General features: G+C 40.7%; 1 protein-coding gene across 1 annotated transcript; it reads left to right on the forward strand.

Moving 5' to 3' along the window:
• The first annotated feature begins 1,714 nt into the window (after window positions 1-1,714).
• LOC120572661 lies at window positions 1,715-14,977 on the forward strand. The gene is made up of 7 exons (XM_039821980.1): window positions 1,715-1,874; window positions 2,126-2,247; window positions 6,995-7,105; window positions 9,775-9,828; window positions 10,871-11,038; window positions 13,044-13,166; window positions 13,437-14,977. Exons 1-7 carry the CDS (start codon window positions 1,868-1,870, stop codon window positions 13,473-13,475), a joined length of 624 nt encoding a protein of 207 aa, XP_039677914.1. The 5' UTR covers window positions 1,715-1,867; the 3' UTR covers window positions 13,476-14,977.
• Window positions 14,978-15,703: the final 726 nt, after the last annotated feature.

Here is a 15,703-nt window from a genome sequence, read left to right on the forward strand (position 1 = left end):
GCAAAGGGCCGCAGGTTGAAGTCGAACCTGCGTCTAGGAGTACCCCTCTATATATGGGCGCGCACTCTACCAGGTGAGCTACCCAGGAACCCAACGTCATAATTAAAAAAAATAAAGTCACACACTAAAGCATTAAATCAAAGAGAGCAAACATTGTTAGAATATAAGATCCAATTAGAGTAAGGGTGCATCAATACAATGTCTTTGAGAATGCAGTCAGAGATGATTGCTGATCTGAGACTGCTCGCAGCCCGTTTCACAAAAGAGAGAAATTCTGAAAAACAGTCAAACTTAAAGTGCTCATATTGTGCTTTTTGGCTTTTTCCCTTTCCTTTATTGTGTTATATATCTTTTTTTGTGCACGTTATAGGTTTACGAAGTGAAAAAGCCCAAAGGCCACCGGGACTTACCATCTCCAACAGAAAACACTGTTCACAAACTGCTCCAAACAGCTCTATTGTAGTCCAGCCTTTACTTCTGTGACGAACGTGCATCACTTTGTAACGCACATTATAATGCTCGCCTAGCTGCTAGTGTGGCATGCCATCATACTCTGTTTCTGACTGGCTAGTAGTCCTTACTTAGGTACTATCAGGGCACGCCCTCATACTCTGCTTCTGACTGGCTAGTAGTCCTTACCTAGGTACTGAGCATGTGCAACTCCTAACAAAGATGGAACAGAAGTGAGATGCCTCACTCTGTAGCTAAAACTGAGAGCTCAACACACAGGGTGAAAAGAGATATATATAGTATATATAAAAATATGGTGTTTTTTGAAAATGAAAACATGTAAACCTATTCTGATATAACCTCTAAATACAATTATGAACCTGAATTGAGCATAATGTGAGCACTTTAAACTAAATTATATATGACCTCAGACCTCAGTTCTCCTGCTGCATTTATAAAATATCTGGTCAGATAAGTCCTTTATATTAACTGTGTTTCTGCTAAATGATTGACAGATTTTGGTAGACACATAACTGGAGTTTATTAGCCACGGCAAATCTAAACTCACAAACAAAAAAAACAACATTCTCTATATTTGTAAAAGAAATGGAACTCTAAATATCAACAATTTCTGACTCGCAGAACAGAACTGAAAACATCTGTTGTCTGTAATACATTTAATGTTTTTTCAACTGTGCTGTGTACTTTCGTTTCTGTATTTCTTGTTATCTTATCTTTTTTTTCCTTTTTATCTTTCTTTGCCTGTTGCTTTTATTCTATCTTTTTAATGTTCCAATATGTTTGTACTTTTGATATTTTCTATTGATACTGTATGTCATGCTTAAAGAAAATTGAATTAAAGAACAAAAAACTAAAAAAGGGAATTAAGATAAAATAAGATAAGATAGACTCTATTAATCCCACACTGTGGAAAGTCCTGTGCTACAGTAGCTCACAAGAAAACGTTTTTTACACATATCAGAATAACACAAATACACATTAAGTAGACATAGGAGAAAAAAATATAAGAAATAGAAAAAAATAGAATGTTGTAATAATAATAATAATAATAAACATATTTACACAATAAACACCCTTATATAAACAGACATTATATATACACAGATATTCAGATGAATATAAATGACATATTGCACAGTTAACGAGTGATAAATAAATAAATATAATAAGTAATTAGCCACATGATCATCGTTTATACAGCTGATGATAGTGTCTGAGCGCTTTGGAGGAGGGTCTGGCAAAGCGAGATTATGTTGCAATGACAGACAGACGCGGGGCGGGACTCGATCACCCAAATCCACAGAGTTGTTGCAAAATTTACGATCTGCATCCTCGGAGTCTCGGACCGCTGAAAAAACACGTTTAAAAAGGGGAAGTTATCGCTGATATCGTGACCATGGAAGGTAAAAACACGCTTTGTTCATACATTATTGTATTTAATAACTTTGAGTTAACAGTGAGGAAAGAAGGGCATGACGATCTGTTGTTTGTGCAGAGTGATGAAATCCAGATGTTTACTGCTTGAGATACTGAAGCCGATTTCCGCTGCATGCCTGCAATGCATGCGCAACTCATTTCCACCGTAGGCTCTAACTGTTACTACTAAATGTCAATATAGAAGACATGAAAGTAAGACTAGCTTTGGCTGTTTCAGATGAAGCAGCGGTTGTGGAGGAAGGCATCAGCCCAGCTCAGAGCCCTCTGGTCGCTGTCAGTTTCCAGAGAAACGTCCATAGGAATAAGAAGTACCTGGAGGCTGAACCCAAAGCTCTGGGGGTACAGTGTGTGTGTGTGTGTGTGTGTGTGTGTGTGTGTGTGTGTGTGTGTGTGTGTGTGTGTGTGTGTGTGTGTGTGTGTGTGTGTGTGTGTGTCATTCTTAAAGGGGTGATAGAATGCAAAACCGATTTTACCCTGTCATAGTTGAATAACGACAGTTTGGTGGGTAAATAGGACATACATAGAAGCTCAAAGTCCCACTGACACCCCTTTACTATGAAAATCTCATATTTTGAAACTGCCTCTGAAAACGGGCGAATCCCAACAAAGCTGAGTTGCTTGCGCAAGCATCTCAAAATCCGGAACCTTAAGAGAACAGTCACGCCCCAACATTTACATAGGCTACACAACTGACCTGAGATCAGGTAGTCTTCTGAATCTAGCTAGGTCACGCCGATCTCTGCTATTCCATTACAAAATTCACTTCTGAAACTTTTTATGCCGAAATCAACCATATAAAGCTCGAATATGGGCCGCTTACGAAAATGGATGGCTAATTGCAAATTTTCTCCGACTGTGTGTCGGAGTTTGATGCCGGTGTTACACCGTAGCTGTGACCCATCAGGAAGTGTGACCGCAGAGGGGCTGTTGCACATCGTCTGCTCGTGTGTGCTAGACAATGGAGGGCGAAGAAAGCGTGTCGCATAGGCGGGAGTAAACATTAATACATTACGTCCACGGATGCGAGGCGGTATGATTATTCGCGATTTGTTATTGCTTCCCAAGGAGAAAAAGTAAACCGCTGTTTATCTGAAAGTAAATAAAATATATTAAGGTACATTTTCTCTGAAATGTAACATGTATTTCTTTGTGACTGCATGCACATGCATGCACAATTACATTTGTAATAAGCACATTGGCTAAGGTGTCATAATGTAGTGACCCCACTGTAACTGCGTAATAAAGGAGTCAAACTTCATAATATTTTCTGGTGTTGTGTATGTCATGTCTTCACACTAATCTGGACCCATGTTTATGGCGTATTGTTGACTCCATTTCGTATTTGATCAGAGCGTGTCCGAACCTATATGAGGTGGCAGCCGTCAGAATGTGTGACCTCACTGTAACTGCTTAATTAAGGAGTCAAACTTCATAATATCATGATATAACAACCCCAAACAATATTTTGAAGTTTGACTCATTAATTCAGCAGTTACAGTGAGCTCACACATTCTGACGGCTGCTACTTGTCATATATGGTGACCTCTGAGATACTGGCTCTGTGATGACTCCAAATAAGAAAATATGTGTCCAGAGTAATGTGAAGACATGATATAACAAACCCCAAACAATATTTTGAAGTTTGACCCATTAATTCAGCAGTTACAGTGGGTCCACATTCTGACGGCTGCTACTTGTCATATATGGTGACCTCTGAGATACTGGCTCTGTGATGACTCCAAATAAGAAAACATGGGTCCAGATTAGTGTGAAGACATGACATAACAACACCAGAAAATATTATGAAGTTTGACTCCTTTATTAAGCAGTTACGGGGGGTCACGTAGCTTATGACAACTTAGCCAATGTGCTTATTACAAATGTAATTGTGTACGTATGTGCATGCAGTCACAAAGAAATACATGTTACATTTCAGAGAAAATGTACCTTAATATATTTTATTTACTTTCAGATAAACAGCGGTTTACTTTTTCTCCTTAGGAAGCAATAACAAATCGCGAATAATCATACAGCTCGCATCCGTGGACGTAATGTATTAATGTTTACTCCGTTTGCGTACGCGCTCTTCTTCGCCTCCATTGTCTAGCACACACGAGCAGACGATGTGCAACAGCGCCCTCTGCGGTCACACTTCCTGATGGGTCACAGCTTACGGTGTAACACCTGTGTTGGTGCTGCCTGGGTTGCTACATCGCCACCCTGACCGCAGTGTCAGCGAGCTTGTTACGCCCGCAATCTTTTACCGCAGCCCGCAGGTTCCAGTTAATCTTATAATGGGTATGTGTGTTGAGTTATTTAAACAAACAATCGGGAAAATAAACGCCTCTTGTCCGCGAGTCTCATTGATAGAGTCGCGGTGAGATGGAGTCCATCAATGAGAGCTAGCTAGCCTCCTCCTAACTCTGACATTCACAAAAATACATTCAATTGAAATCCGAAATCGGACAAGTGTTAGCTAAGCTTTGTAAGACCTTGAGGAACCTGTAATATTCATGCCGTGACGAAATTCAAACTGTAAATATACTTTAGTTATGCGAAAATGAGCAAGCTGCGGTATTTCCCCATTGTAATGAATGGGACATATAGCAAGCAGCTGCTCGTCCTACAAAGACGCCTTGCGTTCATAAAAATGCCTTAAAATCAAATCGGACACAACGGTTAGCTTTATAAGACATTGGGGAATGATGTTGTATAAGTGGCGTGACGAAATTCAAACAGTAAATATAATTTAGTTATGGCGAAAGTGTAGCTAGCTAGCTGCGGTATTTTCCCATTGTAATGAATGGGACATATAGCAAGCAGCTGCTTGTCCTACAAAGACGCCTCGCGTTCATAAAAATGCCTTAAAGGTGCAATATGTAATATTGTGTGTAATACTGGCAGCTAGCGGTTAAAATAGTTACTGCAGTACAAATTCAAAATACTGGAGAGTCGTCTCCCCCGCCCCCTCCTGCCCAGACTCGAAGTTCAAGGGGGTTGCCAGGCTGAGACCGCAGCATTCACAACAACGTGCTAAGTTAGAGCTTCTCACATAGCCAGACATGACTTCACAGCACAGCGGAGTAGCTAACGGTAGATGCTGGCTATATAGACAGTCATAAAAGCCCGTGCTCACGCGGAGCTCTGTAACCAACTGACAGACACACTTTTTCGGTTTAAAATTACAGTATGAACCGCTAAAAACACAACAACCTCACTGTCTTCTCCACATGCCAGTCAGGCACACTTCCTCGGCTTAGAATTACAATACGAAACGCTAAAAATACCACTACCTTGCCGACGGAACACACTTCATTGGCTTAGAATTACGGCAACAATCGCTAAACACACTGCAAACTCACAGTCCTCTCTTCCCGATTTACAGCCCCCCTCTCGTGGCTTAAAATAACTCACCGTTGTCGGCTCCAGCCGCTAAACTACACATTGTAAACAGCCATGGGCTGCATGCCTGGTTCTCCGGTAACGTTAGCAGTTAGCAGGGTTAGCATGGCGGCGTTAGCCAGGACCAGTCGGGATCACTTTACTGGCTATGTCTCAATTGTTTTTGTGAGTAACCAACTCGGTTACTCTAGCTATATAATTCAATGTGAGAACACAAATGTTGAAATGACAAAAAATGCCCGTCCCTAGTAGCTGTGATAAATTAGCCTGAAGCTAATGCTTACCTGTTCATGAGAAAATAAGCCAACTCTGCGTCCTTTTGGGCTCTAAGCTGTCTCCATCTTTCAAATACATCTCCAATATTTACCAGGGAGTTGTTACGTCTCTGGTCACGCAACTGTTAGAAAAATGCTGTTTTCTTTTTTTTATGTCATGTAGAATCTATCTTCGTTGATCCTGTTCGTTTGTTTGCTGCTTTCATGGCTGTACTACCGTTACAGCTGTAGCGCGCTGGGTTTACGTTTTTCAGGTATATCTGGCAACCCGGCCTGGCTGTCAAACTGGGCCGTTGATAACAAAGATAGTATTTCAGTTTAACATGTTTCCTTAATATCTGATGAGGCATTGGTGTCATTTTTGGATTTATTAAAGTACAAATATTACATATTGGACCTTTAAAATCAAATCGGACACAACGGTTAGCTTTATAAGACATTGGGACATTCAAAACCGTAAATGTATTATTTATAGATATAGTTATGCCGGTAGCTGGCCGCGGAGCCCCGTATGCAGTATCCACAAAGGGTGACTTTGCCCTGGGTATGGAGCCCAGCAGGCTGTCGCTTTCTCGTCAGACTGTGTGGAGCTCCTAAAGTCCGACACGTCTTACCAAATTTGCAATTAGCGATCAATTTTTGTAAACGCGGCCCATATTTGAGCTTTATATAGTTGATTTTCTCGCAAAAAGTCTCAGAAGTGAATTTGGTAATGAAACATTGCAGTGTCTGGAATATGAGATTCTGTCGCTTCTCTAATGTATGAGTATTGGGGATTCGCTCAACCAATCAGCGCGCGTCTCTAATGTCTGCGTATGGCAAGTCGCTCAACCAATCACCGCGCAGCTCATCTAAATATTCATGACCATACCATATTTGGAAGAAAAGCTCTTGTTACAAATAGGGCCAAAACACAGGGATGCATAAGGGCCCATAAAATATCAACCAGGCCATTTTCAGCCCAACCAATGTTACATACCCCATTAGGAGACCATAAGGAACAGTGTGAAATACCCTATATATATTCTATCACCCCTTTAATATCACTAAATATTTTACTCAAGTAATCTATGGTAGGCCTACTTAAATTGTGAGAAAATTGTAATTTACTTCAGTATGCCACTTTTCCCTGCGTCATACAGTAACAGCTGTTATACTACTTTTCAGAGGAAATAATGTCTCAATTTCACAGCTGTTACTGTTAAAATAAAACATTATAATGCAATAAGGTAATATATTTGATATATTGGGCATTGGTTTGGTTTAAGAAGTTTAATTACATGATTACTTAGAATCCTTTTTACTTCCTTAATAGATACTTTATGATAAATACTGTATTTTCCATATTACTTATACACAGAGCTTTGTGCTTTATGCCTTATCTTTGACTGTTCTCTCTGCTGTCCCAGATCACTCAGATTGGTCTGAGTTTGTTTCAGATCATCTGTGTGGGTGTGTTTCTGTCCCAAGGCTTGAGCCATGTGGATGCTGACATACCTTTCTTCATTTCATCTATACTGGTAAGCATGTGACTACATCAAATATTATACCATAATTCAAAAGAAGCTGATCTGAATATATATGAGATGCTAACAGGGTGTCAAGCTTTTATGCCCAGGCATTTCTCCCTTTAATAGCTCTGGATATATCAGGTTATTGTAGGCAAATTGATAAGCCAATGATTTTGATGAATTAGTGTCCTGTCTCTAGTATCTAGGTTCATTTTGCGCCGGAATTGTCCTTTAATAATTTTATTGCATCAGTCCTACGTGTGCATTTGGGTTCTTCTCCTGCTGCCTCTTCCAAAATAGTGACTAGTTAGAGACGTGTTAGAGACAGATTCACGATTCAATTCAATTCAATTCAATTCAATTTTATTTATAGTATCAAATCATAACATAAGTTATCTCGAGACACTTTACAGATAGAGTAGTTGGGGCTTTGTTGGGGCTTTGTAAATTATAGAGTGTGGTCACACTCTATAATTTACAAAGCCCCAACAATTCCAACAATTCCAGTAATTCCCTCAAGAGCAAGCAGTGCGACAGTGGCGAGGAAAAACTCCCTCTTGGGAAGAAACCTCGGACAGACCCAGGCTCTTGGTAGGCGGTGTCTGACGAGCCGGTTGGGGGTGTGATGAACAGTGGCGATAGTAGTCACATTAATAATGGAACAGTGACTGGATGTAGCGGGAAGCTGCAGGGTTCAGCAGGACGCAGCATGACATGGCTGGGGGACCACGGCGACAGCTGCAACCAGGATTTGGTGCCAACGTTCTCCAAGGAAATATGCTGGGGGAAAAACAGAAGGACTCGGGGAGTAAACTCCCCAGAAGCTAGGATTAGTAACAAGCATTTCTGGGACGGGCTGCACACAAATAGTAATAGTAATAGTAACAGTAATAAAAAGGGAGAGGAGAGAGCAGCTCAGTGTGTCAAAGGAAGGAAGTCCCCCGCAGTCTAGAACTATAACAGCGTAACTATAACAGGTAACTAAGAGAGCCGGTCATAGGAGAGGTAGCTTTTTCGGGCTTAGAACTCTCCCCTGCCGGATCTGGCTTGGCTGGCCTGCCTCCCTCTACTTTGTTATGTATTATTAATCTAACAATTATGAAGAGAAGTAGTTGGGCCAGTTAGGTGAACACTGCAACTCCTCACTCCCTAACTATAAGCTTTATCAAATAGGAGAGTTTTAAGTTCATTCTTGAATGAGGTGACAGTTTCTGCCCCCCGAACCCAGATCAGGAGCTGGTTCCATAGGAGAGGAGCCTGATAACTGAAGGCTCTAGCTCCCATTCTACTTTTAGAGACTCTAGGTACCACCAGTAACTCTGCATTCTGGGAGCGCAGTGCTCTAGTGGGACAATAGGGTATTAGGAGCTCTTCTAGATATGATGGTGCTAGACCATTTAGAGCTTTGTAGGTCAAGAGAAGGACTTTAAACTCAATCCTGGATTCAACAGGAAGCCAATGCAGAGAAGCTAATACAGGAGAAATATGATCTCTTTTCTTAGTTCTTGTGAGAACACGCGCTGCAGCATTCTGGATCAGCTGGAGAGTCTTAAGAGACTTATTTACGATTTATAACGATAGAATGATCAAAGCGACAGAGGCTGACTTGTAGTCTCTACTATATAGTAGTTGTAGTATTGGAGGAGGGAACTCGGCATACGGGCAGACCTAAACTGCGCTGTGTTTAAGAGAGATCTCATAGACTTTGACATAAAACCTGACAGCTGGACAACACTGTCACGGAATCTACCACGGTAGAGCATATGACCAAGATAGGAAACTAAAGAAACTGAGGGAGAGACGTCTTCGCACAGCTAACAAGAAATAATATGTGATAATATGTGAGAAGCACCACGCATTGTCATTCATTACAGAAGCATGCCAAGAGGAAAAGATATTGGTCAAATTCTAAAAATGCTCTATAAAAAGACCCATAATGCAACCAGTGACAATTCCTCAGATCTGAAAAGCCTACATCTTTCAAATGTCACATTCTAGTGTGACATTTGTGTTGTTACATACGAGCAGCTCACAAGGACCTTAAATGCCCACATAGAGCAACACGGTGCATGACTCGGTATTGTCTTTTAAATAAAAATCCTAACTAAGGCTGCAGAGGTACGTTAAAGCAGTATCCTTGCACTGCTATAGTTTTTTATATTACTATGTCTTACTACATCATGACACACACTCTCATAGAGCAACTTACTTTGTATTTATTATCTTTTCTTTTATTGTCCATATTATTCTTGTGGATTTATTATTTATTATCCTGTTTATGATGTACGTTTATGTTGTGTGTGATGTCTTTAAGCTACTGGGGCCTTGAATTTCCCTTTGGGGATCAATAAAGTATCTATCTAACTATCTTCTAAAGAAATATTCTCAGATTGACATAATTATTTACTGGGCAAACCTCTGAGCAGTGGTGGCACAATAACTCAGATTTCTTTTCTTTCATTCTTTACTGTACTTATTTACTTTTCTTTACATCCATTTGCTCTCCTAGTTGTATTCAGGCCATTTTGTTTAATCTTTATTGTTTCCCGCTGGAATGATTATTAATTAAGCCCCAGCAGGCATTTTTCAGCTTTTTTGTGACTGTGCTGTTAACTGGCGAAACTCTGGTTGGCAGCTGCAACTTTTGGTTGTGTGATTTGTGTTCTCTTCATTCACAGGTGATAATAGCTGGGAGTGTAGCTGTAGCAGCACAGAACCTCCATCTGCCGACGGTAAGTCACCTGGCTGGAGCGGAGTCCCAACATGATCGCCAATTCTGTATAGACAATATATCATACCAAGGAGCAAACACAGATCCAGGCCTACTGCCTTCAGAAAGTACCAGAACATATTGAAATTTCTTGTCATGAGAAATGTTGACTATTTGGCACTTTTGTGAACTGCTACAGACAAATTACTGGTCTGTCACTTCCTCTAAGATGTGGAAGTGGGTGTTCCGTTGTCCACTGACCCCGTCACATCTGTCCATCTGTGGCCACATTCAGCCATGTTGCTCAATTACATGGTACAAAGCAGTGGAGAGCGCCGTTTAGTAAAGGAACAGGGAGTAGAGCAGCTTAACCCTCCTGTTCTCCAACCAACCAATGTGCCCAAAAATAACATGGATGGTTTCATTCAACGCTATCCACAAGTAAAATGAATGACTACTTTCATAGAATTTTGGGTCTTTTATTCAGTTTTATAGGATTTTATAGAAATGTTTAAATGGTTTCAAAACAGTATCCTGACTAAACTTTCACATAAACCAGTCTGTGATGCACTCAATATCCTCTGATCTTAACTTAATTTCTGCTTTTTATCCACTAAAAACTTAGATATTATTTCATATAAATGAGGTTTATCAACCATGAATTCCAAGAATAAGTGTAAAACTCGAGTGAACGAGTTGGTATTAGTGGTTTATATAATGTTGGCAGTGGGGAAAAAAACGTTATTGTGTACATTTTGACCCGGGAGGGTTCAGCCAACAAGTTCATAGTTGATGGGAAGACAACACAAGGGTTAATACACAGGAGAGGATGGTGTAATACACCGCAGAAAAGAGGGAAACTGGTTAATCCAGCTGTGATGATTCAAAATAGTTTACCAAAAATGTACCAAGTACAACTGTTTGTACATGATTTGTCTTTGCAATTTTAATTTCAGGATTTAAATATCAAGTCCTTTTTCTCTTACATTGTATCCAGCCTGTGAACGTCTAGTTATGCAAATCAAGAGTTATTCTAAAGAATAATAAAATATCCTGTCTTTCAGCTGAGAGCTTGTTTGGGGATGCAATTGGTGGCCAGTGGTGCCTCACTCTTCAACATGATCTGTATGCTGGTTAAAATGGATCACACGCCCTCTTTCTGCTGGCGTTATTACTATGAACATGACCACAACACCACAGGACATTGGGGCGAAATCTGCTATCAAATTGAGGTGAGCTATAACTGTTGGTTGTCATGGTTCATTACATTAAATTACATGTCATTTAGCTGACGCTTTTATCCAAAGCGACTTACAATTAAGTGCTTTCAACTGTGAAGGTTCAAACTCCAGACAGCAAGTAGTAAGTGCAAGTACATTAGCTTTAAATAAGCAAAGCTACAAAGAAAGTGCAGTTTTTTTTTTTATCCGAGGTGTAGTCGGAAGAGATGTGTTTTTAGCCTTCGGCGGAAGATGTGTAGGCTTTCGGCCATCCTGATGTCAATGGGGAGCTCATTCCACCATTTGGGAGCCAGGACAGTGAACAGTCGGTATTTCGTTGAGCGATTAGTTCTCCCTCGCTGTGAGGGGGCAGCAAGCAGTTTGGCTGATGCAGAGCGAAGTGGGCGGGTTGGGGTATATGGTTTGACCATGTCCTGGATGTAAGCTGGGGCTGATCCGTTCGTGGCCCTGTATGTAAGTACTAGTGTCTTGAAGCGGATGCGGGCAGCAACTGGTAACCAGTGAAGAGAGCGGAGGAGCGGTGTAGTGTGAGAGAACTTGGGGAGGTTGAAGACAAGCCGAGCTGCTGCATTCTGAATGAGCTGCAGGGGTCGGATGGCACATGCAGGTAGGCCAATCAGGAGGGAGTTGCAGTAGTCTAGATGTGAGATGACTAGAGCCTGAACCAGAACCTGAGCCGCCTTCTGCGTTAGAAGGGGACGTATCCTTCTGATGTTATGCAGCATGTATCTACACGATCGAGTAGTTGCAGCAATGTTAGCAGTGAAGGAGAGTTGGTCGTCAAGTGTCACACCCAGGTTTCTAGCAGTCTGGGTGGGGGCTACCACAGAGTTGTCAATTGTTATAGTCAGGTCCTGGGTAGGAGAGCCCTTCCCTGGAAGGAAAAGGAGCTCAGTTTTGTCGAGGTTGAGTTTCAGATGGTGTGTGGACATCCAAGAAGAGATGTCAGTCAGACAGGCCGAGATACGTGCTGCTACTTGAGTTTCAGACTCAGGAAAAGTTGTGTGTGGAACGGGTGGGATAGGTAAGAGAGGTGGAGTTGCGGAAATGTTGCGAGCTAATGTGTGGTTTGTAGTATCTCCGAGAGGAAACAAGGACAGGAATGGAGAAGCAGCACATTTCCGGATGAAGACACCGAGCAGTGTAAGTGAGATATGAGATATCAAGCCCACGTTGCCTCCCGCGAAGACTCCTGCGTAGACTCCTTTGGTTCAGTTTGATAAGATAAATAATGAAACTGGAGTAGTGTAGTGGTGGGATTAAAAGTTACACTTTAAAATCTGCACATAAAGAGCAAGCAACAGTGAACATTCAACAACAGAGTTGTACAGAGGTACTGCTCAGGACCTGAGGAAGCGCAGTGTAGAGTGTGAAGTTGTTTGTATGAGCAGTTCTCTTTAATTCTTTACAGTTTAGCTTTCAAATTTGATATATTTTGAAATATCAGTTGATTATGTGAGCACTGAAAGCACTTAACCCTAATTTAAAGTATCCAGAGTTGAAGAGTAAGAGATGAAAGCCATTGAAGTGTGAGTTGAAGTTTACAGGATTTTATTTAGTTTATTGTATGAACCATCACATAAAATGTGTGACAAATACATACATAACAAAAATAAAATTGACAGATAAAATGAAAATAGCTCCACTCTCAATAAGGTGATACATTGATATTGTATCAGGACATTGGATAAATGTACTACATTAATTAGGAAAAAATTATAAATAAATAAAGAAAAAGCAATGGAGATTACAAGATGAAACAGTTGAAGTGAGTTGATAAGTAACAGATGAAAGCTGTTGAAATGTCAATTGACATTTAATTGGCATGTGAAAGCAGATGAAGTGTCAGTAAAGCGATAGAGGCACTACAAAAAAAAGTGTAATCTTGTTCAGCTGCTGTTTTGAGCAGCCTTGTAATGCATCACATTTATTTTGTTTTGTTATCTTTCTTTCTGTTGTCCAAGCATCATTTCTGCCAATCTTATCCCTATACCAGAGCACCCAATCACAGTTTCATGCGGAGGGTATAGTCATTGAGGCTGCTCTGTTGGCCATCTCCATCACTCTGGCCGCCTACAGCTGCAAGGTGATCAACTGCTGCTCGCCAGCTTCCAAAATGGTGAGTAAACGCTGACAATAGCTGTAGCAAATAGCAATACAGCTGCAAAGATTTTCTCGTTGTGTAACAAATCTTGCAACCACATCAGGTTCTATTATAGAGGTCCTCTATGGATAACAGAGTTTACTCCTAATGCCGAAATATATACCAACCATACAACAAACAGAAAGATGCAGGGCAAGCATGTCTTTGGGACCTTTAACAGACTTTCATTACAATAACTTTTAATCAATCATTCCATGGCTTTTTCCTGTTTTCTGTCCCTCCCAGCCGGTGATCACTATACAAGCGCCCCCTGTCCAACACTGAGGAGACAAAGTGGACAAGCGTGGAGGGACTACACAAATGCTACACAAATTTAAAGCTGCACTAAGCAATATTTTTTATATTAACAATGGATCAAATGACTATGTGTAATGTGAAAGTTGTAGTGGAAAAACCCAAAGAGTTAAGTGTGATTTATGCTTCTGCTTTAAATCTACGCCGTGGCTACGTACATAGGTACGTAGAGACACAGACCCCACACTGGACCCTACGCCGGGTAGCATTGCATTTCCCCCAACTCATTTCCTGGTTCTCCTTCTCCATAAACAACATGAAGTCAAGGAGAGGGTTAACTTTTCCTGCTACAGATTTCACATCAGAAAGCACACTATGACTCTAAAGTCGCTACTCGCTCCAAAGCTAATCACCGTCACTCTCTCAATCGCTCTACCACACACTCCCCATGCACACACACGTGCCGGCTCTGCTATTCTCTAAAGAGATACACCAACGCACAAGTGTAAACTTCCAGCCACTTACATAGGCTCTGCGTGGAGCCTTTGCAGAACCATAAATCACGCTTTATCATCAACTCTGCAGTTCCCCCTCAGCTCATTGTTTTGGTTCTCCAGACTGCAATGTTATTCTTAACCTCATTATCAGCCACTGTACACGACCTGCTCATTGCCAAACAGCAGACAGACACAGTTAGAGACTAGCTGGTGAACACAGTGGAGCATTTAGCGGCTAAAGTGACAGATACCTTTCTCGGGAGGTGGTGGAGACCAAACCAGAGCTGAAAGGAGAGGGAATATTGGACTTCATTCACGTAGACACAAACATGACTGAATGCTAATGCTGCCCTGTGTCTGCTGGCTGTAGAAATATGCAAATATTTCCTAACATAAGGAACTTAATAAGGTCATAATACGTCAATACGTTTTGTTAATGGTTTGATCCAATGCAGCAACGTCGTAAAAAAGAAGAAAGAAAAATCAATGAACACAGCTAAAGAAAGACTTCAGTAATTACAATGTTCTTTACATATTACCATATTTTTTCATTAGATATGTTTTTATATGTATTCCTTCTCATATGTTTACTATGTTTACTATCATAGTCTATTTTGTCAATTAAAATGCTTCAGTAGGCACAAGGGACAATACCTAAAATATGTACAGAAAGACATTAAGCGTCTCTACAGTATGCGACTGTAGTAGTAGATTGGCTAAACTATGGCCACAAGAGGCGATTACATGGTGATGGAAAATGTAATGTGACAGTAAGTAGAGAAAATCCAGAGGAAGATAGTGTTATTTCTTCTTTCAAAAGGTACACAGTCTTGCTTTAACATCCACTTAGGAGGTTAAATAATACAACACATACAATTACAATTGATGCACATTAATGCTTTTCTGAAAATATTTTATCCAGATTGTTGATTACTTTATGATGATCACTACCTATATAACGCTTTCCTGTTGTTTCCTTTGTCACTGCAACTAACAACTACTGTATGGATAATAAAAGCTAACAAATGTAACCGAGTTTCGCCGTTGTTTGTTAAGGAGACAGTTGTATTTAGAGGTGTGGCACCAACATGCTGGACTGTAAAGAAAGACTGTCACACACATACCTTACAGTACATGTGTCAAACTCAAGGCCCGCGGGCAAAATCTGGCCCCTCGCAAATTTTGATCTGGCCCATGTATCAATTTAGGTTCACAGTAACTTTTGGCCTGCCTAACTAGGCAAACCAAAAAGACAGAAAACTGTTTTCAAACTGTAATTACATGACACTTGTAGCAGAATTTGACACATTTGGCAACGTTGGGACTCAGAAATTCCCCCAGAAGCAGAGGGTTTTAACATTGAGACTGTGAAACAGGTTGCTGTGTGGTAGCTGCTTTTAAAAATTGTAATATTTGTTTTGCTTGATTTGTTAACTTTATGATGACTTTTTAAGGGCTTTATGTCGGACAAACCGTAGAGGGAGAAAGCGATATGAGACACGCAATAATAAAGTCAAAGATATTTTACTTTTTCAAAATAAAAGCATATCAAACTATAAATGTCTGGGCCTTAATGTGATTCTTATTTTCCAGTGTGGCCCTTAGTGGAATTGAGTTTGACACCCCTGCCTTACAGAGAAACGTCCCGGTTATTATTCAACCCTCTTTCCATAAACTGGTCCACTAGCACCATTTCTGCACTGTGTCTCAAAGGCAGGTCCACAATGTACAGTACAGGCCAAAAGTTTGAACATACCTTCT

The sequence above is a fragment of the Perca fluviatilis genome, chromosome 14, assembly GCF_010015445.1.
Source record: "Perca fluviatilis chromosome 14, GENO_Pfluv_1.0, whole genome shotgun sequence".
Classification (NCBI taxonomy): domain Eukaryota; kingdom Metazoa; phylum Chordata; class Actinopteri; order Perciformes; family Percidae; genus Perca; species Perca fluviatilis.

Bases quoted from the DNA above. Each gene is read 5' to 3' on its own strand.
- LOC120572661 (XM_039821980.1), top strand. The intron at 2,248-6,994 runs GTACAGTGTGTG...CTGCTGTCCCAG, and splicing joins CTGAACCCAAAGCTCTGGGG to ATCACTCAGATTGGTCTGAG. The intron at 13,167-13,436 runs GTGAGTAAACGC...TGTCCCTCCCAG, and splicing joins GCTCGCCAGCTTCCAAAATG to CCGGTGATCACTATACAAGC.